Here is a 23,977-nt window from a genome sequence, read left to right as displayed (position 1 = left end):
CTTGGTCTGTCAGACCCGTGTCTTGACTCAGAAAGAGGAACCAGGGGACAAAGGATAGGAGGCAGAAGAAGATGATGGAAGCAAGGTAGGTCTGGAAGACGGGAGAAGCAAGCATTACCCTTACACCCAGCTGCTGGATGATTATGAATTTCACCTTTGATGATGGCAGCACCCAGCTCTGGAACACACAGTGGCTCCACACTTGCTCATGAATGAAGTCCCCAACCCTTGCAAACATGGCCATGGCTTCCTTGTCTGGGTTCTCACTCTCATGATTTGTCCATTACCACCTCTGTCTAAAGTGCTCTCTCCCTCAATTCGGCCACTCCAAGTCCCATTCATCCTTCAGGCCCAGGGAACAGAGAATTCCCTAGGTCTCCTCTCTCACCTCCTAATTTGGGAGTAAATATTCTCCCCTCCCCCCACCCTGAGCCAGTTCCTTCCATGGCATTTTGTCTCCATCTCCAATGTAGCACTTAGCGTATTTAGCATGTTTGATTTCAGAATTCTAGGTATTTTGTGTGTGTGTGCACGCCAATTTCTTGCTGGTCTCCTTTCAAAGTTGATGGCATGGGGCTGTGCTATATCCACCTTGACATTCCTTCACCTTCAAAGAACCCACCATGCTGGTTTACACATAGGAAGCTTTCAACATTTTATTAAATGATCAGAGAGAGAGAAGAATGCATGGAAGAAGGGTCAGAAGGCACAAAAAGGGAGAGAAGAAGGGAGCACTACTTCTATCAACCAAGGGAGAGGCGGATGACAGAGTTATGGGTGAGATCAGCGGAGGGGCTGCAGTTGTGGGGAGCAAAGGGCTGACACTGAGAGTGTGGGACTAGAGAGGTGTGAGACTTGGAAGGGACAGCTATTTGCTCAGACGTCTGGTGTCTCTCCCTCTTCCTCTGGCTCCCTCCGCCCATCGGCTCACTCATAAATCAGCGGACATATGCTTTGCTTTATCTGAATTCAGCACCTTGAAAACCCACGAGACACAAGGTCTTTACCACAGTGTAAAATAATTTCCTTATTCGTGAGAGCTAAGAGGACAAATATTTGCCTTGGGAAGATATTAAGCTGACGGATTTAGGAGAATGACCTACTGCAGGGCTCGGTAACTTGCTTCTCTTTATTGCCACTGCCCCTCCCAGGCACCCCTCTCTCCAGGCTGTTCCACCCCTTCTTGAGTGCAGATGTCAATGGTGTTTTGAGGATGGGATGGGGAGAACGCCACCGCTAAATCCCTCGTTTTCTCTGCGTTCCTCCCATCTGCTTAAAGACACACACCTTGGCACACATAACATGTTGCCATGTTTTCTGGTCCCCATCGAGCCAGTGTGTTTGTCGTGGTGCTCATCACACTGAAGAGTGACAGTATACTCATCACACACTAGCTTGTATGAAGGTGGGGACTGGGTCTGAACTCAGTATGAAGTCTGACCCAGCATCATAGTATGTGGCTTATACAGGCTTACAGAGTTGTTGAGTAGATATACAGGATGGGGCAAAAGCAGGTTTATAGTTGTATCCACTTTCAAGTACGATAATCAACAAAAACATAGTAAAACAAGAATAAATGATGTGCTTCATGTGCAAACATGAAGGAAGAAATTATGAAAAAGAAAATCAGACTTCCCTTTGACTTGCTTGAAATTTAACTCAGCATCACTTACCTTTGGTGTCTGACTAACTACAGCCTTTTGCGAATTATCAAAGATTTGTCTGGGATGTGATGATTCTTTTAAATAACAGGCAAAAATCTAATTTTATAAAGATTTAATGAGACAATATCATCGTCAGCTGGTTTTATCACTCAGGGAATGTAATAAAAAATTGTTAACATTGTCTTGAATTTGTTTAAATATTTATGAACACTGCTTTCAAGAGAATTCATATCTGGGGTTATTGTTTCATATAATTCATTTTGGTGTGGTTTCAACAGTTTGGTGGTTCATCTTGTTTTAACAGATGTAGCTAGCACTGTCTGTAAATACTCAGGAATCTGAGTGGGAGTGTCTTTGGATCTCATTTCTGGACCCCAGATTAAATCAAAGCGTCTTCCGGAAGGATTTTGGAGCATGCTGGTCAGCAGTCCTGATCACAGCTCGTCGTCTTCTGATATGGAATCTAGATAATCTGTGTCAACGTACAGGAGAAACCCGGAGAACAAGCTGTCTGCCCAACCTGGGTCTGAGAAGAGGCCGTTCTGGTCGGTGAAGAAGATCTCCAGCCAGACTTCATCTTCTGGCTGCAGATAGATGACCGTGGACCCGGAAGCCACGTCGTGGTTCCCTGTGTTGGCATCGAAGGTCTTTATCCGGTACTGCCCGTTGTGTACCAGCCCGATGGCCAGGTGCTTATTTGCCAATGTGATATCGTAAGAAAAGTAATAGATCCCGGGGAAAGCGCAGATGAACTTCCCCGTTGCAGGGTTATAGTGCTCTCCCTCATTGAAGAGGACCTTGTTAAATACAATCGGCAGCCTCTCTTCTGGGTAGCTGGTGGTGATGCCGACAGAGAAGGCAGACTTGAGCATGATGCTCCCACATCTACAAGCTCCAGGCAGCCCCGGGTCCCCTTGCTCTCCTCTGTCTCCCTTTGGTCCAGGAGGCCCAGCTGGACCTACTTCTCCTTTCTCTCCCTCGGGTCCCATGGGTCCTTTCTTCCCAGTTTCTCCTTGGTCCCCTTTCTCTCCAGCAAGGCCCAGTGGTCCAGTCTTACCTCTCAAACCTTTAAAAAGAGTTTGCAGTTTAATTAATAGTCCCTATAAATATAGCGTGACCAACAGCATGTCCACATAGTCCAGAACACCCTACATTTTGTCTTTTCGGACAACTTTCAACTGTAGACTGCTAAACAGTGAATCTTTAAAAAACAATCACAGACACACTAAAATGGAAATAGAATATTTTCATCAGAATTTAAAGTGCATTTTCCTGAGTATGTGAGAAATCATTTAATCCTGACTAATTTAAAATAATTAACTAGCATTCTGATGATGGATCACCTGTCACTAAATCAGTAATATACAGGTACTCATTACTGCAGAAGGAATTTAAGGTGAACAATGTTGATATTATTCCCCAAAGTGGGGTCATGGGGGCAGACAGAACCAGGCAGATCCTTAGAGGCTGTTCAGTCTTGTGTCCCATTCTATCATTAGTATTAATAATAAAAGCATTAATCAAATGAGATTAGCTTTATTCAGCATCTTATTGGCATGCATTATCTTCTGTAAGTTTTGCAATAATTTTATGAACTGGGAATTGTTACTACTTCCATTGTAGATGAAGAAACTGAGCCATGGAGAAGCTCGTTTGCTCAAGGAGACAGAGCAAGTGAATGACAGAGCTGCCTTCCTGACTCTGGAGCCTGAGCATTTCCAGGCAGCAGTAGAGTGTCCATTGTAAAGGGCGTTTGGAACACAGTGAGGGCCCCATGCACTACAACAACCCAGCAACAGTGACTGCCACCGCCGTGCAGTTAGTCTTTTGGAGGAGAAAACAGCCCCGGAGAGGTGAAGTAAGGCCAGGACGAGAATCCAAGTCTCAGCCTAATGATGCTTCCCCCCTCATCCAAATGCCTCTTACCACTGGGGCTGGAATCAAGAATCCTCAATTCTGTCTGGAGCTAAGGGTTGTGTCGTTTTAGGCAAGACCCTTAATTTCTCTGGGTCTCCTTACATATAGAAAAGACAGAGGCCCTGGCCAGTTTGGCTCAGCAGTTAGAGCGTCGGCCTCCGGTCCGGAGAGACCCGGGTTCGGTTCCCGCTAAGGGCACGTACTTCGGTTGCAGTTTGTCCCCGGCCCTGGTTGGTCGTGTGGGTGGCAGCCACTCGATGTGTCCCTTCATGTCGATGTTTCTCTCTCTCTCTCTCTCCCTCCCTCTCTATCTGTACAAAAGATGGAAAAATATCCTCGGGTGAGGAAAAAAAAAAAAAAAAGAAGAAAAGACAGAGTAGTTGTGAAAAGATTCCAACAAATTCAAAATCACCATAGTGAAATATTTTCTGTATGTCCCGTTTTTATGTCTGCAGATCAACTATAGGCTAAATGCAGAGAAATAGTGATCATGGCTTGAAAGTGGTAAGCAATGTCTATTTAATTTTTAAATCATCTGTGTAATAACAATGACTTAATAGCATAAAGAAGGTCATTCAATTTTATGGCCAAATTTAGTCTATAAATAGTGTCTGTGTAATGTTATTTTCTCAAAAATGTCCAAATTATTGGTAATTTGTAGTGTACTTTTGTAGTCAGGGGAAAAAAAATATATATATATATTTTTATCCTCAGCTGAGGACATTTTTTCATTTTTTGTTCAGATAGAGTGGCAGGGAGAGAGAGGAAGAGAAAGAGAGAGAAACATCCACGTGAAAGAGACACATCAAGTGGCTGCCACCTGCATGACCCAACCAGGGCCGGGGACAAACTGCAGCCGAGGTACATGCCCTTAGCGGGAACCGAACCCGGGTCTCTCTGGACCTCAGGCTGACGCTCTAACCGCTGAGCCAAACCGTCCAGGGCAGGGAAAATATATTGATATATTGTGTAGTTCAGTCTCAGAAACTTCTCTTAAGCTTAGCCTTTTTATCTTGATAATGCTTTGATATCATTTACTAGAATATATTACAAATGCATTGGTGTTTGAGTTCAATCATTTTTCATTTATTTGGCAAATTTAGCAAAAAAGTGTTCTGGATAATGTAAGTTAAAAAAGAGTTAAAGCTTTACTCTTAAAACATCAAACATTTTGTTTCTATAATTTTGGAAAGATGCTGTTTGACAATTTATGGTGCATAAAAGATGCTAATAATGAATGCATTTTGGGGGGCCTAAGATCAGCATTATTACTGATCATAGAACTGTTCCGTAGCTGCACATGACATTTGTTCTTTTTTTGTTTTTAATTCTCACTCAAGGATATAGTTTATGGATTTTAGAGAGAAAGGGAAGGAGAGAGAAAGAAACATTGATGTGGGAGATAAACATCAATCGTTTGCCTCTCATATGCACCCCAACCAGAGATCAAACCCACAGCCTGGGCGTGTCCCCAACTGGAAATCTAACCCTTATCCTTTCTGTGTTTGGAAAGATGCTCCAGCAAACTGAACCCCACCAGCCAGGGCGCAACATTGGTTCTTAAATTAAAATTGCACTGACTCCAGCCAGAACACAATCTGGTAATATTTCTTCAAATAAGGTTGTAATAGTCTGACCTCTCGATGATTACTTTCATTTTTTTTTTTGGTAGAAGTATAATATAAATATTATTTTGTTAATAAATTCGCTTTTGAATCAAAGACAACAACTTCTAAATTGTTATTTTATCTTCAATAGGGGCTTAACTTTTGCTGTCTTCATCAGTGACTTTTGATACATTAATTAAAAAAAAACACATTTTGTCATCAGTAACAATTTGACCATTAAATTTCATTATGTGCCCAAATCCTTTTGCCTCTATGATTCTGGGTAAGTCAATTCTTGTCTGAGTTCCAAGTGGTCCATTTGTACTATAAAGAAATTAGGTCCAAATCCATTCCAAACTGGGTGAGAAAAGCAGTAAACAGGGGCTCCGCAGACTAGGGATAAAACTCTAGTTCAGCCATGAATTAGGTGAATTTGACAAAGGGTTTCCCCTCTCTGACTCCAGTTTCCCAGACCTTGAAATGAAGGTGTTGGACTAGATTTTGAGGTCTCATCCTATTGAAAATTCTTTGAGATAAAACCATAAATACCAAGATGCAGTTTTACAGTGAAAAGGCCATCACAATTTCAATGTTTGGATTTTCTATAGTTATTTTCTGTTCTGAGCTGCTGGCCGTTAGATAATCAGAGACTAGCTGTACTAATTCACAGTAATTCTTCCGGTTTGCATCTCAGATTTTTCCCTGTGCTAAGGACCAATGAATAAAGAATAGAAAGAAGGGATAGATCATTCTCTCTCTCCCTACTCAGTCAGATCTATGATTGTATAGAGAGGAGAATTATGGAGAAAGTATCTATGCTTAAGTACTGAAGCTTGGAGAAAAAGGATTTCTTCTTAACTCTCCATGATATGGGTTTACAAAGATTTTTTTTTGTCCAGTGCCATTCCTTTCTTCCATCCATCCTCTGAGCCACCCATCCATCCATCCATGGATTTATGAATGCATGCATGCACCCAGACCATCTAATGTCGATAGACCACTCACTACAAGCTGGCACTCTACTGGGGTCTGAGTGAGACCTTGACACGATTCACACCCGATCCACCTCTACGTTAGCTAGTACTGCGTATTATATTGTGATCTGCAAATATGAGTCCTAGCTAAGCTCATAAATATCCCAAACCACACAATAAACCAGAATTATCTATTTCTTGAGGGGCTTCTAGTGTTATTTGAAGATATTATGTGACTGTGCCTTCAGATTAAGTTAAATGTTAATAATATGATACAATAGTCATCACTATAGACCAGTGAAGGAGACAAATATTTGAACAGAAAATGTGTAATTCAGTATAATAAGCTCTGTACTTGTAATTTAGGAGAGGGAAATTGGACAAAAATTATACTGGATTCTCCCTGCCCTTGGTTGGGGTAAGTGTGGTGGGGATGCTCACCACGGACATACGGATGGGAGGGCCTTTGGGTGTCCCGAGTGGGAAGGGAAGAGGCTCCCACCTGTGCTGTGTCCTGCTCCGGCCATACCGGAGGCATGTCCCCAAAGCCCAGGGCTCTGCTCCTCCTGTTTGCAAGTGAGTGTGCTTCTCTATCGATCACCAAGGAACACCTTTTCCTTTCTTAGCTGTCATACAACCTTATGAATGTATATGCACATATTGGACTTAAGTAATCTCAGGTTGGGAAAGTCATTTTATTTTTAAATCTCCATTTTTTCACTTGTAACATTATTATTAGTATTATTGCTGATTATAATCATTGCTAGTTAGGTTATGATGGACAGTATTAAATGTAAAGTTTCTGACACGTGGGTGTAGTAAGTTCTGAATAAATGGTTATGGTGATGATGGTGACGGTGATGATGGTGATGGTGATGATGGTGATGATGGTGATGATGAAGACATACAAGGTGGGGCAAAAGTAGGTTTACCATTATCAGTATGTGAAACAGTATTGTTATTGATTAATTATTGCATCACTTTCCATACAAACAACTGTAAACCTACTTTTGCCCCACCCTGCATTGCGATTGTGTTTTTCTGTATTGGCTGCCCACACCCAAACGTTTGCTTATTAAGACAAAGGCAGCATCTTACTCAGGGGGTGTTCTCAGTGTCTAGAGCCATGTTCTCAACCAGGAGCAATTTTGCGTTGCCCACTGAGGGAGAGTTGGCACCGTCTGGAGATGTTTTTGGTGATCACACTTTGTGAGGGCATTACTGATATGTAGTGGGTCACTGCTGAATGCCCGACAGTGCACAGGATCGTCATCCCACAGTAAAGGATTACTCAGCCCCAAATGTCATTCATGTGGAGGTGGTGAAACACTGGTCTAGAGCAATCCTGGGAAGCAATAGGTGCGCAAAACCTTGTGGAATGAATAACGCATGAGTGGGTGAACGAATAGATGGATTGATGAATGAGGGGTAGCTGGCCTCATACATGGTTGAAACTGCAGCAATAATGAACATTTGATTTAATCTGAACTCATATCCATAAACACGTCTTTAAATAGCACTAGAACTACCTCGTAAAACAGATCATCCATTTCTAATTTATTATGTAGCTTTGAATAGTCACAAAGTTAGTTGTGACTCATATTTGCAGATCACAATGTCGTAAGTAATAGCAGCTCATGTTTAATGAATGCTTTCCACATGGCACTTATTCTGTTTCGTGTTTCACATCTGCTGTTGTCTTTAATCTTCACTGCCCCCTATTTACAAATAAGGAAACTGAGGCTCAAAGAGGCTATGTGCCCAGTGATGCTGAGTAGTAATTCAAGGAGCCAAGATGTCAGCCTAAGTCTTTCTGACTTCAACGCACGTTTGTGTAATCACTGTATTATTGCTTCCAGGCACAGCACACTGAAAGGGTTGGTAATATCTATGAGCCTCGTGTTATTATAGTATTTCAAGTATATTCATGAGCATCACACTGCAGTAAGTTATGTTCATAGGTGCTGCTATGCAGAAGGATTTGAAAGGTAAGATTTAAGCTCCAAATTCATGGTTCTTTATCTGATGTTGAACTTGTACCTAAAGATTCTTTATCTAATATTGAATAATATGCATGCATTTGGTAGTTACTGATTTGCCAAATATTTTCTGCATGACAACTTCAGAAATGAATTGCTAGCCAATAATTTGCATATTACATTATAGTGTTTCATATAACAGCACCAAATGAGGTGTAATGACTAGATTTGTTTTTTAGATCTATTGACATTTGCTGTCTATCTTTTGTCCCAACTTTACACTCGGAAACCTGTTTGCAAAGATTCATTCCAAATCACCTCCTCTTTTAGGGTTAACACGGCCTCTCTAGAATTTTAATCCATTTTCCTCTGAAGAATTGTGGAATCTGGCAAGCTTTCTGGGCCAACTTATTTGTGGGGAAAAAAGTGAAAATTACTGAAAGACTAGGGCACATTGTGTTGCTGTAAAGAGCTGTCAGAAATCTGTTTTTCTCTCTTTTGCAGGGCAGTTGGGAAAGTGATGAACTAGGCAAGGCAGGCTGTACAGTCCTATTGTTGTTTCTTCTTTGAAAAAGGAAATCTAGGAGCCCTCATTGTCTTTGCTCAGGTATCCGTGAGAGCAGGAGGCAGCCATGCTTTTGCCTCCTAACTCTGCCTCTGCTTGCTCTCTCCTCCTTCCGTCTGTCTGTCCACCCATCCTGCTCTCTCACGGGCGGCCATTGCCTGGGGCTGTCACCGCCCGTGGTCACGGGCACCTGGCTTTGGAATCCAGCTCTGCCAGGCACCAGCAGAGCCCTTCCCTCGTCAGTACACTCGATGGCGGCATCGCTCAGAGTTCTCATCGACAGAACGCGATGCCCCCGACAAGGCTGTCGCTCAGGTACGATGAGAACGCAGGCGAAGAGCTTACAGCAGCGTCTGAAGCATAGTCAAGGCACAGCCAACGATCCTGAGTAAGGCGGCGAAGTAGAGGAGGATGGAAGAGTAACTCCTATTACAAAAAGCAACAAAGACAGGGAATAGTTGGGGGGGGGGGGTGTGAAAGGAGGCGGTTTTCCGGAACCTCATGGTTCATTACCTGCCGTCCCCTTTTCTCCTTTCTCTCCTTTCCTGCCGTCTCTCCCATCTCGTCCTGGAAGGCCGATCCGACCGTGGGGCCCAGGGGAGCCATTGGCTCCTGGGGGGCCTGGAGGTCCAGGCAGGCCAGGGATGCTGCAGATGTATCTCGGGGAGTAGCTCTCTCCTCTGAACTGGTTGCCTCGAGGTTGTCCACTGGCACAAATGGCAAAGCTTGTAACATACAGCAAGACAAACATCTTTGGCTCTGCAAGAAAAACACATGGGCATAAATGCACCCCCTCAGGTGGGCTTTTAGTGTAACCGAACCCGAAAATGGGCATTTGTAACAAGTCACTTCAGGGCTCACATTTCCATGAATGTAAGAAAAACCACTGTTCACCCTTGTAATTCCATTGGAAATGATTCAACACATTACAGATAGAGGGTTCTCAGGGCCCCACACAGGGTTGGTGGAGATGAAGGATTGATTTTATTTTATTTTTAATTATTTTTTTAATCCTCACTCAAGGACATTTTTGCATTTATTTTCAGATAGAGCAGGAGGGAAAAAAGGAGGAAGAGAAAGAGAGAAACATTGATGTGAGAGAGACACAACGACTGGTTGCCACCCACACCACCCCAACCGGGGTTGGAGAGATATGTGCCCTGAGCAGAAACCAAACCTGGGGCGCTCTGGTCTGCGGGCCAATGCTCTAACCACTGAGCAAACCAACCAGGGCTGAAGGATTGATTTTAAAAATTTCAAAATAAATCTATTTGTTAAATATTTTCTGCAGGAATCAATGATGGATTTTGCTAAACAAAGTTTTCTTTTTGCCAAATAATGCATTAAAAAAAAATTAGAGATAAAAATGAATAAGATAAACATGGATGTTATTCTCACCACCCAAAGATAATTACTTTTTGCATTTTGATAGCGATATCCGTCCAGGCTTGTTTTCTCTGCCACAGAGAGAGTGACCTCATGTCATTGCTGCCACTCTTCAACTTTCTCCACTTCACAATATATTGGTGCGTCTTCCCACATCCAGAAGTATTCACCACATTAAAAAAATGATTGGATCTGTCTCTGTCATCCAGAATCCCCCACTATAGACATTTGTTCCCAGTTTTCTGACAACGTAAACACCACACTAGAATCCTTGTAGCTAATCTTTGCGTGCGTCCCTGGCTGTTTCATAGAATTTCTGGGCTTTTTATGGCAGGAGGAAGAAAGTGGCATTTTCAGGAAAACCATGATTTTCACTAAATAATCATGTGTAATGCCAATTAGTGTTAACTGGAGTAGTGTTAACTCTGTATGTCCTGGGGGCTGGGTCTCAAACTTCAATTTAAAGTCTGCAGGATATAATGCCATAGTGTCTCATTAAGTTGTCAGCGCTGGGACCCAGTTACAGAGCGGAGTGGAATCAAAGCTTGCCTAGTGCCCCGTGCTGTACGATCCGAGAGGGCTGGGTTTTCCTGCAGGGGGCCCAGCAGCTGGACCCTTTAAGGCCATGGCATTTGGCACACAGGCTGAAGGGCGGGCAGTGTAGCTGGGACATCGGATCATCTACGCTAAATGGTCCTTGGCGTTACCAGAGTCTTGGATGGGAGAAGGTATCCATGAACAAGTCGTTTTTAGATAGTTGGACTTCTTTAATAGGAAATCTGTACAATGCTTGATATATACGCCTGATACATACTTAGCCAAAGGAAAAAATTATGAAATGTGGGAAAAGCAATCAGATAAAGTTTCTTTGTTGTTTTTGACAGTCACATCAAATGAACCAGGCACACTGTACCACTTTTATGGTGCCCATGGGGAAATTGCAACATCTTGGAATAAGACCCAGAAATTTGCCAGAGCACGGGAATGACAAACTGAGAAAACCAGTGTGCACATGTGGTTTGAAACAGATCTGGTTCCTAGAAATCTTATTAGTGAAAAACTGAAGCAACTTATCCAAATATAGGCTCTGTGTCCTTGACCAAAGCGCCATGTGACCGGCAGGCCCTCCACCCCAGAGTCAAGGAGAACATTTTTGCCATGCTCCGTCTGCTTGATTTGTCACACAGCACAAACTCAAAACCACGGCTCCTATGGCCTGACTGGGATTAAGGTGCTTTCTGCAAAGCCTAGTGGATCTGATAAAAACACAGCCCTTTCAGGCAGGCCGCAGATGAAGGAGAGAGAAAGAGCCTTCTAACCACACCCCTGCCACAGTGAAAACAAGATGCAATAATTACTTTGCTCGTTCTTCTTTCTTGTAAAAAAAAAAAATGACCAGTGGAGGCTTTGAGAAGAGATTTGAAAGATGCTTATACAAGATAGTCATAGAAAGGCTTTCAATCAGACATTGGATGGGTTGCTGTAGCTCAGGCCAAGAGCTGGTTCTAAGAAGGACTTGATATTATCTGGAAAGAAATTGCTTTTGGCATCAGTATTGCAGACACTGATGAAAAGGCTAAAAACACAAGTCAGGGATCAGTCTATGAAGAAGTGTGTGGTGAGGGTCTAGGTTATGGCGGATGGAGAAAGCAGAAGTTATAGATATACTTGGAAGAAAGAGTATTAATATTTCCAACAGTCAGGCAACACAGTGCTCAAAGGAGTAAATTAAAGCAATGGAAACAAATGCATTCCTAGAACAGATGGTTTGCTCTCACTGACAGGTGCACTGGAATGTTTTCTGTGCAGTAGTCTACAAGCCAGAAGCACCCTCGGTTAGACGTTTTGCAAGGCACTCAAAATGACTGTTCATTAACAGTCCTCATTGGAATTGAGGGACAATGTACTGTGGTGCCCGATGCGTGATGACGGCGTGGTTGTGAGTGGCCAGTCGAGTGTCAGGATTCAATTCTTCAGGATGACAAAGGCATGTGGATTGTAATGGAAATGACAGTGGCATCACCCTGGAATGGTTCTTTACTCCACTTACAAGTCAAAAAGCTCATGGTAGATGGTCTACAAGGCCCTACTTGGCTGGCACCAAGCCTCCCTCATCCTGGAATTCATCTTCCATTATTCTTCCTGCTTTCTCTTCTCCAGTCACACTGAATTTCTTGGTGTTGCTCAAAGACACCAGAATGCTCTGCCTTCGGGTCTGCACGCTGTCCTTTTTCTCGGTCTAGAACTCTGTTCCCCAGGTGTCTACATGTCTCACTCTCTCATCTTCAACTCTGCAGAAATGCCTCTCACTGAAGCCCACTCTTACCACCTTACTGAATGTTGAAATCCACCTTCTCCCACTTCCTGATCCTCCCTCATTCTGCTGATTTTTTCTATTCTCTGTTGTGCTCTCTAACTCAATAGATTATTCTTATCTTTATTGTTCTTTTTTATATTGTTTATCTTTATCTGCTAGAATGTAAGTTCTTGATGTGAGGGCAGAATCTTTCAGTCATTGATGTCTCCAACCAACTATGACAGTGTTTGACACAAACCTCAACTCCGGCTGGGGACAGAAGAGATGGTATTTTTTATGGAAGATGTGACTTTTGTGGAAAACAACGACAGCCTGGACAATGTGGCTCAGTGGATTGAGCGTCATTCCATGGACTGAGAGGTCCTGGTTCAATTGCCGGTCAGGGCACATGCCTGAGTTGCAGGCTCGATCCCCTGTAGGGGGCATGCAGGAGGCAGCCAATCGATGCTTTCCTCTCACATGGATGTTTCTATCTCTCTCTCCCTTCCTTTCTCTCTCAAAAAAAATCAATAAAAACACATCAAAACCACAGCAAACAACCAGAGAGAGTGGAATATGACAATATCACAAGAGAAAGAGGAAAGAGAGGATTTAAAGAAATATTCCTGAAATCTACGGGTCCCTTTTGCAAAGTATGAGAAATACAGAGAAAACACTTGGGTTGTTTTAATTTTTCATAGTCGAGAGCACTTAACAATATTTTAAATACGTATTTTTGTATCAGTAGAACACCAACATGCATACATTGAACAAATGCAATGAAAGGTCAATGTCTTCTTCCTCTCTGTCTCCCAGACTCGTAGCTTCCTCTTCCAGAGGCAACCCCAGATGCTGGTTCCTCGTGGGTCTCCTCCCCGCTTGGCACACTGCGTGCAACTTTCTAGACCTTGCTAGACATAGTTTGGAGATCTTTTCTTATCAGTGTACATTGAGTTGCTTCATTATATTTTTTAGCGGTTGTAAAATACCCATCATGTGGTTGTGCTATATTTAACCAGTTTTGCGCTGATATATATGTGAGATATTTTCATCCTTGTACTATTATTAGTAACCGTGCAATAAATATCTCCATACACTGCAATGAATATCTCCACATCCGTATATTCTTTGCAGATGTTTATGACATGAGCAGTGAAAAGCTTTTCCCAATTGGCCTTTTTATTTTGTTCATGTATTTTAAAAAAACAACCTTTACTGTTGAGAGTATTACGGGTGTCTCCCTAGTTTTCCCCCACTGACCCCCTCCACTCTGCTCCCACCCTCCACCCAGGCCTTCACCACATTTAAAAAAATATTTTTTTTTTTATCATAAAAGCACATTTTTATGGTTCAATTTACTGTGTGTAAAAGACCTTCCTTAGTTTAAGATAACAAAGAGAATCCTCCCACTTTTCTTTCCGTTTCTTTATTGTTTCCTTTGTTCACATTTAAAATTTGAACCATCAGACTTTTTCTGATGAAATGTGTAAGATAGGGATTAAGCTTTATTTTTCAACAGTGTGTACCGAGTAATTCATTCTTCACCCACGGCCCCACTGGCTTGCAATGAATTGGTTATTTTGGCAGGGACTGACCTATGTGTGTCATGGCTTTATAAAGATTACAGTGTTTTTTAACAGCTTTATTGAGATTTAATTTACACAGCATAAAACTGGCCAATTTAAAGTACATAACTCGATGTCCATCACAATTTAATTTTAGAACATTTTCAAAACTAAAAAGGAATCTTTATACACATTAGCAGTAACTTCTCATACAAAATGCTTTGAAGGAGTGCACTGAAGTATGCAAATTTATATGTGCTAAAATGTATTTTCCCCCACCATTATGCTTCTTTGGAGTTAGAAAATCAAAGCTCTGGACGTACTGGTATTCTGGAACAGACTCGTCCTTGATGTTAACTGTAAATGACCCTCTATTCTATTTTTCTGTAGGGGTTACAAAGTAACAGGTTTTTAGTTTTTTAAACACATATTGAGAAAAGTCACTTAGTGGTACTGTGGATTCAGAGCCTCCCGCTAAAGTGTGTTTTGAATCTGTCAGGCGGGGATGCAGTACACAGTCTTGTGTAAGTATGTTCTCGTGACGGAACCTTTGTTCTTACTAAGCCAGCCATGGGAGACACTTGGAGAAATACTGAGTAAGCTAGTGCAAAAGCTGAACTTCTAGAAAATGTACCCGCCAATTGAGATCGCTTTGTAGAAGCATTTCTCCCTTTATTTTAAAAACAAAACAAACCCATGCATGTACAGTTGACTGGTATTTGACAAGGGAGCCAAGATCACTCAGTGGGGAAAGCGTAGTCTCCCCAGTAAACAGTGGTGGGAAAACGATACTCACATGCAAAAGAACGAAATTGGACCCCTAACTTACACCACTCAAAAAATTAACTAGAAATGGATTAAAGACTTACGTGTAAGACCCCAAACCATAAAACCTCTGTATGAAAACAGGGGGAAAATCCTTCACCCGGGTTTCGGTAACAGTTTTTTTTACTGTGGCTTGGAAAGCACAGCCACAAAAGTCAAAATAAATGAGTGTGACAAGAGCAAACGAAGGAGTTTCTGCCCAGAAAAAGAAACAGTCAACAGCAGAAAGAGGCAGCCTACAGAATGGCAGGAGGTATTTGCAAACCATATATCAGATGGGGCATTCATATCCAAAATATATAAGGAACTCGTACAACTCATTAGCAAAAAACAAATACTCTGAAAATGGGCAAAATAGCTGATGAGACATTGCTCCAAAAAGACGTTCAAACTGCCAACAAGTACCCGAAAGGATGCTCAGCGTCAGTCATGCTCTGGGAAACGCAGGTTAAAACCACCGTGTGATGTCACTCACACCTGTTGGAATCACTATCATCAAATATGAGATCACAAGTGTATTATGAGGATTCCAGGAGAGAAGCCTGGTGCATTTGTAAAGTCACTGTGGGGAACAGTAGGATAACAAAAACAACTCAAAAAGCGAAAAATAGCACTGTCACATGACCCAGCCATTCCACTCCTGGGTGTACTCCCAGGGGAAATGGAAACAGAATATTGAAGAGATGCCTGTACTCCTAGGTACACAACAGCGTTATTCACAATAGTCCAGATGTGGAAACAACGTATATGTCTGTCTATTGACAGGTGAATGGATAAAGAAAATGTAGTATATACAGGCAAAGGAATACCATTTAGCCAGAAAAAGAAGAAAATCCTGCCCTGGCCAGTGTAGCTCAGTTGGTTGGAACATCATCCCATGCACCAACAGGTGGCAGGTTTGATTCCCCGTCAGGGCACATACCCAGGTTGGAGGTTCTATCCAGGTCAGGGCCTGTGTGATTGATGTCTTTCTCTCTCTCCCTCCCCCCTCTTCTGCTCTCTCTCTTCCTCTCTCTGAAATCAATAGGAAAAAAAAAAGGAAGGAAATCCTGCCATTTGTGACAGAAGAGATGAAACTTGAAGGCATTATACTAAGTGAAATAAATCAGACAGAAAGCCAAGTACTGTATGATCTCACTTACATGTGGAATATAAAAAGTTACTAAACTCATAGAAACAAAGAATAAAATGGTGGTTGCCAGGGGCTGGAGGGTGGGAGAAAGGGGGAGATTTTGGACAAATGGTCAAACTTCCAGTTATAAGATGAGTCTATTTTGAGCATCTCATGTACAACATGGTGTCTACAATTAACAGTAGTGTATGTGTGCTCGAAAGTTGCTAAGAGAGTAAATCTTAAATGTTCTCACTAGACACACTAACTTGATGATAGTGATCATTTCACAATAACCAGGATTACAAATCCACAAGAGACTGTGTGTCAGCTCTTCACATTGTACCCCTTGCACTTACACAATGTTACACGTCAGTTCAGTCTCAGTGAAGCTGGAAAACAAACTGAGCTTGTGAGAACTGTGCCATGGTGCAGCTGTTGTGCAGAACAGCGTGGTGATTCCTCCAAAATTTCATACAGAATTACCATAAGATCCAGTAATTCCACTTCTGGGCACACACCCAAAAGAAGAAAAACAAGGACTCGAAAAGATATTTGTATGTTCATGTTCATAGCAACATTATTCACAATAGCCCAAAGCTGAAAGCATCCCAAGTGTCTATCATCAGATGAACAGATAAACAAGACATGGTACAAGCATCCAATGGACTGCGATTCCACTGACGCATACTACAACATGGAAGAATCTTATTTTTTAAATTGAATGTATTGGGGTGACACTGGTTAACAAAATTATACAGGTTTCAGGTGCACAATTCTACAACACATCACCTGTACACTGTATTGTGTGTTCAACACCCCAAGTCTAGTCTCTATCCATCACCATTTGTCCCCCACAGCCTCCCCACCTCCCTCCACTCCACCCCCACAGTAATCACCACACTGTTGTCCGTGTCCATGAGCTCTCTTTCTCTTTATGTCTTTTGTTCAACCCCTCCAGCCCCCCTTCAGTGTTCCCCCTTTCCTGTAACTGTCAGCCTGTCTCTATTTTGGGGAAGAATCTTGAAACTTTATGCTAAGACAAATGCATGGTTCTACCAACGTGATGTAACTAGAACAGTCAAGACTATAGAGACCGAAAGTAGGATAATGACTGCCAAGAGCTGAGGCGGCAGTGACTGGCGAGGACAGTGCCCGCCGGGAAGAGGAGGGCTGGAGAGGGCCGGTGGGGCGGGGGCACGACCGATGAATGCCTTTCGTGCCACAGAACCGTGCACTTCAAAATGGTCAATTTTATGTTATATGTTTATATTTTACCACAGTGAAAACTACTAAATAAAAAATATTGGGATGGAGAAAACATATTTGTTTTCTTAGGATGGTGCTAGGTGTTTCAAAGACACCCCACTCGTAACCCCACACCACTTCCATGGACAGAGAACGCCGCGACAGAGGGCTCCCGTCCACCGTGGTCCAAGTGGCTCAGGCAGGAGGCGCACTGAGCTCATTTGGTTTCCAAACCCTTGCGTTCTCCCCTCTATCATGTGAGGGAAACTGCAGCATTACTTCATGACAAAGGGCAGGACTTGATTATTAATTCAAGTTGAAAATGTGTTTTGCCTGGAAATCATTAGGAAGAGGATAGGTGACCAGGGGAAGCCAAATGAGACGTGTCCTTGGCCCGCAGAGGAAGAGATTGCACAACAGCCAGCTCCCTTCTCCAGCTGCATGAGGAGTGGCCCGTGAGTGAGATGAGCTGGGACCTCAGGTGTCATGTCCTTCTGCTTCCGGCCCCTCATCTCTGACTGAGGCCCCCGCTCCCTCCGGAACTGCTCCTGCAGGCCCCTCATCAACCCCCCTCACCCTGCTGCCGCTTCGCCACCAGACCCCACCCCACACTGCGTTACGGCTATTTACTGGCTTCTTCTCCACCAACATGTAGACGCTGTATCACCAACACCGAGGCAGAGACTGGTCTACAGTAGAGGCTCAGCAAAGGTGGAAGGAAGAAAAAGATTCATCCACCAACATTGCTTTTTATCAACAGCTTTGGCTGCTTGATGTCAAGCGCTATGATGGCACCACAGTCTGTCAAAGATGTTGAGCAAGGTTAAGACCAGACCAGCTTCCCAAAGACCCTTTTGTGGTAGGTTGGACAGGGAGCTGATGTTCAGAGAAGTCAGGTGACTTCTTTATGGTCACAAAGCCACTGTCAGACCAGAGATTTGAACTCAGGTCTTCATTTTCACGGATTCCCCTTACAGACCTGTCTGTTTAATACACACAAAAGCTACCATAATGATACGGGCATGGTACCTACATTGACCAAAATTCTCAGGGAAAAAAAAAGAGTAAACACCATACCTGGCTCTGGGATGATGGGTTGCTCCAGGACTCTAAATCCACCAGAGACCGAGGATCTTTCATGAGAGCTCAACGGGAATCTTGCTTTGGTACCAGACAGAAAAACAGATCCAAGTTCTCGGAGGTTTCCAAATAGTTGTGCTAAGAATAGTTCTCTTCTTTAGTCCCAAAGAGTCAGAGGCCCTGGAAGTCATTCATGGGGTGAGGCGCAGGCAGGGGGGTTGGAGAAAATCACGATTTTGTTTGACATAAACCTTAAGCGCCAGCTTTTGTTGACAAAGTTTAGGGGCGCCTCCATCTCTGTGTGTTGTGGCCTCATTTCCAGATTTGTTTACTTAATTTTTTTCCTCTTTGTTTGTTTTCCACTGAGTGGATGCTTCAAGAACCAAAAAGAAAAATTACTCACTGGCTGGAAATTAGTCATTAACTTAGAAAACAGAGTCATTTTCTATTTGAGAAGTTTCAAGGTAGAGATTCTGGGCGTTGGGTGGTGTCCCAGGCAGTCACAAGGAGAGATGTCCCTGTTCTGATAAATATGACAGGAGAAGGGCCTCCCGTCCTGTGGGGGGCAAAATTAAGCCAAGTTCTGAGGCAGAGCTCATGTCCCTTTGTCCTCTGCTGAAGGTCAAATCACTGGGTGTTTGTAGCAGGCTGTCGTGTCTCTGTTCTTGCAGAGAAGTGATCCTAACAACTCAGAAGGCAGAATGGTTCTTCCAGTCCCTTGACGACTTGTCTTTGACGCCACCAATTTCTGTTTCCTTCTGATAGGTCATTATATCTCCTTAGTGACAGCACTATAGAATCCGTGCTGTTATTTATGGAAATCAGTTGCCTGGAAAACCTCATGTTTATCTTGCTTTCCCCCCATGCTTCTCGAGCAACGGAGAACGCTAACTGGAAGGACTGTTCGGATGTCCGGGGAGCGGACCCTGAGCACACACCTGACCCAGGAGCTAGCGGGCTCCATGCCCACAGCTCACTTTTGCCTTGCGGTTCAGCCTCTCAGTGTCCCCAGGATTTTGAATCTGCTGACTGTCCTCAATCTGAATGCCATTGCAGGGTGGCAGAACAACCCCTTGAACACAGAAGTGAGGAACAGGTTTTCGCTAAACTAGAGTAAGATCTCTTTTATTCCTTAATGAAATAAATTTGACATGTAACCTCGTATAAGTTTTAAGGGGTACAGAGCATCACCATGAAAAATTTATAGGTTGTAATAGGATGGCCATTGTAGCACCATTTATCACATTACACGGTTATAGTGCAACATTCTTACCTATATTCATTATACGGTACATGAGATCCCTCTGGCTTACTTACTACTCATTACAAGTTTGTCCTTAAACACCGCCACCTTATCCCCGCCCACTGGTGACCACCGCTTTACAGAGTAGGAGCTTAATCAGAAAGGGTCCCTGGGGTTGTTTTCTCATCTTCAAAATACAATGGTTATTCTCGATCATTTCTAGGTTTCCTCGCAGTTCTTAATATTCTCTGACAACGTGCTTGCGTCCAACGCGACAGAATCTGAGGAAGTGGCACCAGCCACCTCTATGCACGTAGGTAGAGGTACGAGTGTCCTGGAAGGAGATTTGTGTCGTTGAGAGAAGTCACTCGGATGACTTTCCGTGCTGTCCATCAGGGAGGGACTTGGTGGTGCTCAGGAACCCGTGGCTGGAGAGAGGTTGAGAGTATTTGCTGAAAGCATCTAGGGCCTTCAAAATATAGGAATCAAGGGTCCAACTTCTCTCCATGATATAAATTTAGGGACATTAGTAAGTACAATAGGGTTGGCCGATTCCAAAGCCTGCTACGAAGTGTAACGCTGTAGGCCCACAGAACGGAACCAACCAGGAGATACGTGGGGATCTGGGGCAAAGGACTGCGGGGCTTTGGGATGGCCCTTTGGGTGCAGTGTGTGAATGAGGCTGAGACGTGACTGTGTTCTTGTTCTATCATAACGGCTGTCCTCGGCACGACAGCTGAACACATGATGGTGAATTGAAAGTCATTATATTAGTAAGGTAAGAAGAGGTTAATCCTGGGGACACCGAGAGCATCCCCTACAAATGGACAAGCATCGACGGCATTACGCATGCCTAATGTCACCATTTGGTCGCAGCTAAAGCAGCAAGGAGAGGCAATCAAAGGTTTGCTTTCTACTTTCTACCTGGGTTGAAAGTAAGAATGACCCCTTTTAGACAGAGCAAGGCCCTAGAATTCTTATATCGTTCATGGAGGGGAGGATTTAAACCTCGACTAGTCTACCTGCTACAAAAGCAAGTGGGATCCTAGCAACTAATTGAAAAAAAAAAAAAAAAGTGGCATCACAATATTTGAACTTGAACTAACAAAGCAGGTCGTAGAGGCTAAATGCTTTCATTAGTAGACTCCTGACATAGCACCAAAGACTAACTTACTGTCATGGGTAAGACAGCCCTGACTATCCGACTGAAAGAAACCCCCACACTCCACCCTGAATTCTTCTAGAAGGCTGAGTGAGGCTCCAGTCCTGACAAGTTTGATGCCAGATGTTGCTAGCTTTTGGATATGTTCCTTTATTTGTATTCAAGTGATGGCTTTTCTTTGAAATAGCACAATCTTTGTCAAAGAGCTTAAAAATGGATGAGTTGTTTGCCGACTTCCAAGAGTTAGATATATTCTAATTTTTCTGCCTTACGTTGGCCAAGTGTTGATACAATGTGTGAGCATTCAGATTTGCTTTCTGTGCCATTCACAACCTTCTTAATTTCCCTTTGGTGTTTGATGATGAGGTTTCTGGTATTGTTACAGTATTTTGTTCTGGAATGTTTGACTTCTTTCTTTCTTTCTTTTTCATTCTTTCTTTCTTTTTGATGTCATATAACTTATTATAAGCTACATATTCCTGGATTTATTCTTCTTTACCGAGAGAACAAACCTTTGAAGTAGTCTCCTGGAGACCTCAGATGTAGCTAAAGCTCATTAGAGACTATTTTACTCAGTTATTTTCACACTTATTTTAGATTCAGCGGTGAAGAGTGATAGGTAGAAACATATGCCGAAGGGAGTATTGGCTTAAAGTAGAATGAGAGATTCAGTTTTTACCTGCGACTCACACCAAGGCCAAGGTTCTGTTCTGCTTTTCTTAGGCAGATAATTTTTTCCTCTTGGCTTGTGCTTTTATTTTCCTACAGCTTCAAGTCACTTTTCAGCTGAATTTATTTTCACATAGATGAATCCAATTAATGCTCACAGAGGATCTAACAGTGTGCTGGTAAACTGGTTCCCGTAAAAAACGATTCAGTTCCTCTGCCCATTTTTTAATTGGGTTCTTTGTCTTCCTTTTGTTGAGTTGTATGAGCACTCTATATATATTGGAAATTAACCCCTTATTTGATGTATCATTGGCTCTCCCATAGAGTGGGTTGCCTTTCCATTTTGGTGGTTGTTTCTTTTGCTGTGCAGAAGCTTTTGAGTTTAATGTAGTCCCATGTGTTCATTTTCTCCTTTGTTTCTGTTGCCTTAGGTGATGTATCAGTGAAAATCCTGCTGCGTATGATGTCTGAAATTTTGTTGCCTACATTTTCTTCTAGGATTTTTATGGATTCATGAGTCACATTTTCAGGACATACAAATGGCTAAGAGACATGAAAAAAAATGCTCAACATCACTAATCATCAGAGAGATGCAAATTAAAATAACAATGAGATATCACCTCACACCTGTCAGAATGGCTGCCACCAACAAATCATCAAACAACAAGTGTTGGCGAGGGTGTGGAGAAAAGGGGACTCTAATACACTGCTGGTGGGAATACAGACTGGTGCAGCCACTATGGAAAACACTATGGTGTTACCTCAAAAAATTAAAAATGGAATTGCCATTTGACCCAGTGATCCCACTTCTAGGAATATACCCTAAGAAGCCTGAAACACCCATCAGAAAGAATATATGTACCCCCATGGTCATAGCAGCACTATTTACAATAGCTAAGATCTGGAAACAGCTCAAATGTCCATCAGTAGACAAATGGATAAAAAAGCAGTGGTACATATACACAATGGAGTACTATGCAGCTGTAAGAAAGAAAGATCTCTTATCCTTTGAGATGACATGGAGGGACCTGGAAAGTATTATTCTAAGCGAAACAAGCCAAGCAGAGAAAGACAAATATCATATGATCTCACTTATTTGTGGAATATAATGAACATAACAGTCTGAGGAACGGGGTAGTCCCAGAGACGTGGAAGTGGGGTACAGACTGACAATCCCCAGAAGAGGGGGTGGGGGAGGGAGAGATAAACCACAGAACTTATATGCGTGTATGCATGAACAATGGACATGGACAACGAAGCTGGGGACAGGGAGCGGAGGGTGGGGGAGGGGGTATGGGGGGGGAACATCTGTAACAACAAAAAAACACAAACGATTCAGATTTATAGCTTTGTCAATTTCCTTGGTGTAAATACTCCCATCATGGCCAACTTTAAGCTATGAGCCTGACCTTCACTGAATGCAAATTTGGGAAGATATATGCAGAATTGGCCCTTGCTAGCTGGTCTAAGCTGATTCAGCACACTATTGGTAACATATATACCAATTCTAGGTACTATAATATATACAAAGTTTTAGCCGATATGTAATGAACATTTATGTACTAAGACATTACATCATTATGTCTGTTAATCCTCACTTTAGCTCTTGAGGTAGTAATTTTATCATTCTCCTCTTACAGATGAGGGATTAGACAGTGTGATCCACAGTTGGCCCACCTGACCATTGTCCCACATACCTCCCTAGGGTGGGGCTGATGACCTGGGTTTCTGCATCCCAACAGCTTGCGGTCGGTGAACTACACGTCTGCACCCTCCTCTGTCCTCCCACAGCACTGGGTTCTGTCAGGAACCGGATCTCTTTTTAGCCTTAGTGCTTTGTTTATGTCCCCTCCTCTGGCTTGCAAGTCCCTGCCAGCCGCCTTCCTCCCACGCTCCTTTCTTCATCTGTTCGCATGTGTCCTCCTTATGCATTGCTTTTGCCAGGGAGTCTCCCTAATACTCCCAACCAGGTATAGCCTGCCTTCCATGAAGCCTCCTGGCACGTTATTTGCACTCTGTCATGCACCTTAGCTCACTGGTTCTTAGCTAGATCTGTTGAATCAGCATGCCACTGGATCAGGTCTAGGCATTTATAATTTTCCAAAGCTCTGTGGGAGATTCAGATGGGCAGCCAGGCTTTGGGAATCTTTGCTTTATCTACTCTTGCTCAGATGATGCCCCCTCCGTTAGTCCTTCCAAACCAGGGAGCTTCGGTGATACAGATTCTTCATCTTTCATCCTGTTTGTTTTTTAATTTATTACCTGATTATATATTTATTGAGCTGCTACTATAGGCCAGATTCTGTATGCTTGGTCTTGATGTTCAGTAGAAAGCAAACACAGAGTGCATGTAGAGAAAAATTCTAGTGGTGAGGACAGACATTCCTCAAATGATCACAAAATTATGTTTAACAGGATGCTAATAGGGACTCTCCATCATCCTGGAGTTTTAGCTGGGGGCTCAAAGCAGAGAATAATGAGCAATCAGTGCCCCCATTCATTTAAGACTTGCTAAAAACCAGCTGATCTGACTCTGATCACCATCCACTTTCAGTCCACATAACAGAGAAGTAGACGCTCACAAAGATTGATGGTTGAGAGCCATCAAAGTACAGAGCTATTAGCTGATGAGGGTGTGCGGAGGCTCTCTCCCCTCCCTTCCTTTGAGGGAGGGCATGAGGACTGA

At 42.9% G+C, this 23,977-nt stretch overlaps 1 protein-coding gene across 2 annotated transcripts in view; it reads right to left on the bottom strand.

Annotated features, from left to right (window-relative positions):
* Window positions 1-1,771: 1,771 nt before the first annotated feature.
* C1QTNF7 (C1q and TNF related 7) overlaps window positions 1,772-23,977 on the bottom strand; it is a 97,186-nt gene continuing 74,980 nt past the window's right edge. For both annotated transcript variants that reach the window (XM_036273655.1, XM_036273663.1), the window contains exons 2-3: window positions 9,220-9,465; window positions 1,772-2,730 (exon numbers count right to left, since the gene is read on the bottom strand). In XM_036273655.1, the coding sequence (XP_036129548.1) occupies window positions 2,099-2,730; window positions 9,220-9,465 (878 nt within the window). In that variant the 3' untranslated portion in view covers window positions 1,772-2,098. The remainder of the gene's footprint in view (window positions 2,731-9,219; window positions 9,466-23,977) is intronic.

This window comes from Molossus molossus, unplaced genomic scaffold (genome assembly GCF_014108415.1).
Source record: "Molossus molossus isolate mMolMol1 unplaced genomic scaffold, mMolMol1.p scaffold_m16_p_1, whole genome shotgun sequence".
NCBI classification, from domain to species: domain Eukaryota; kingdom Metazoa; phylum Chordata; class Mammalia; order Chiroptera; family Molossidae; genus Molossus; species Molossus molossus.
Note: the sequence above shows the minus strand (reverse complement) of the source record. Positions and strands in the feature narration are given on the sequence as shown.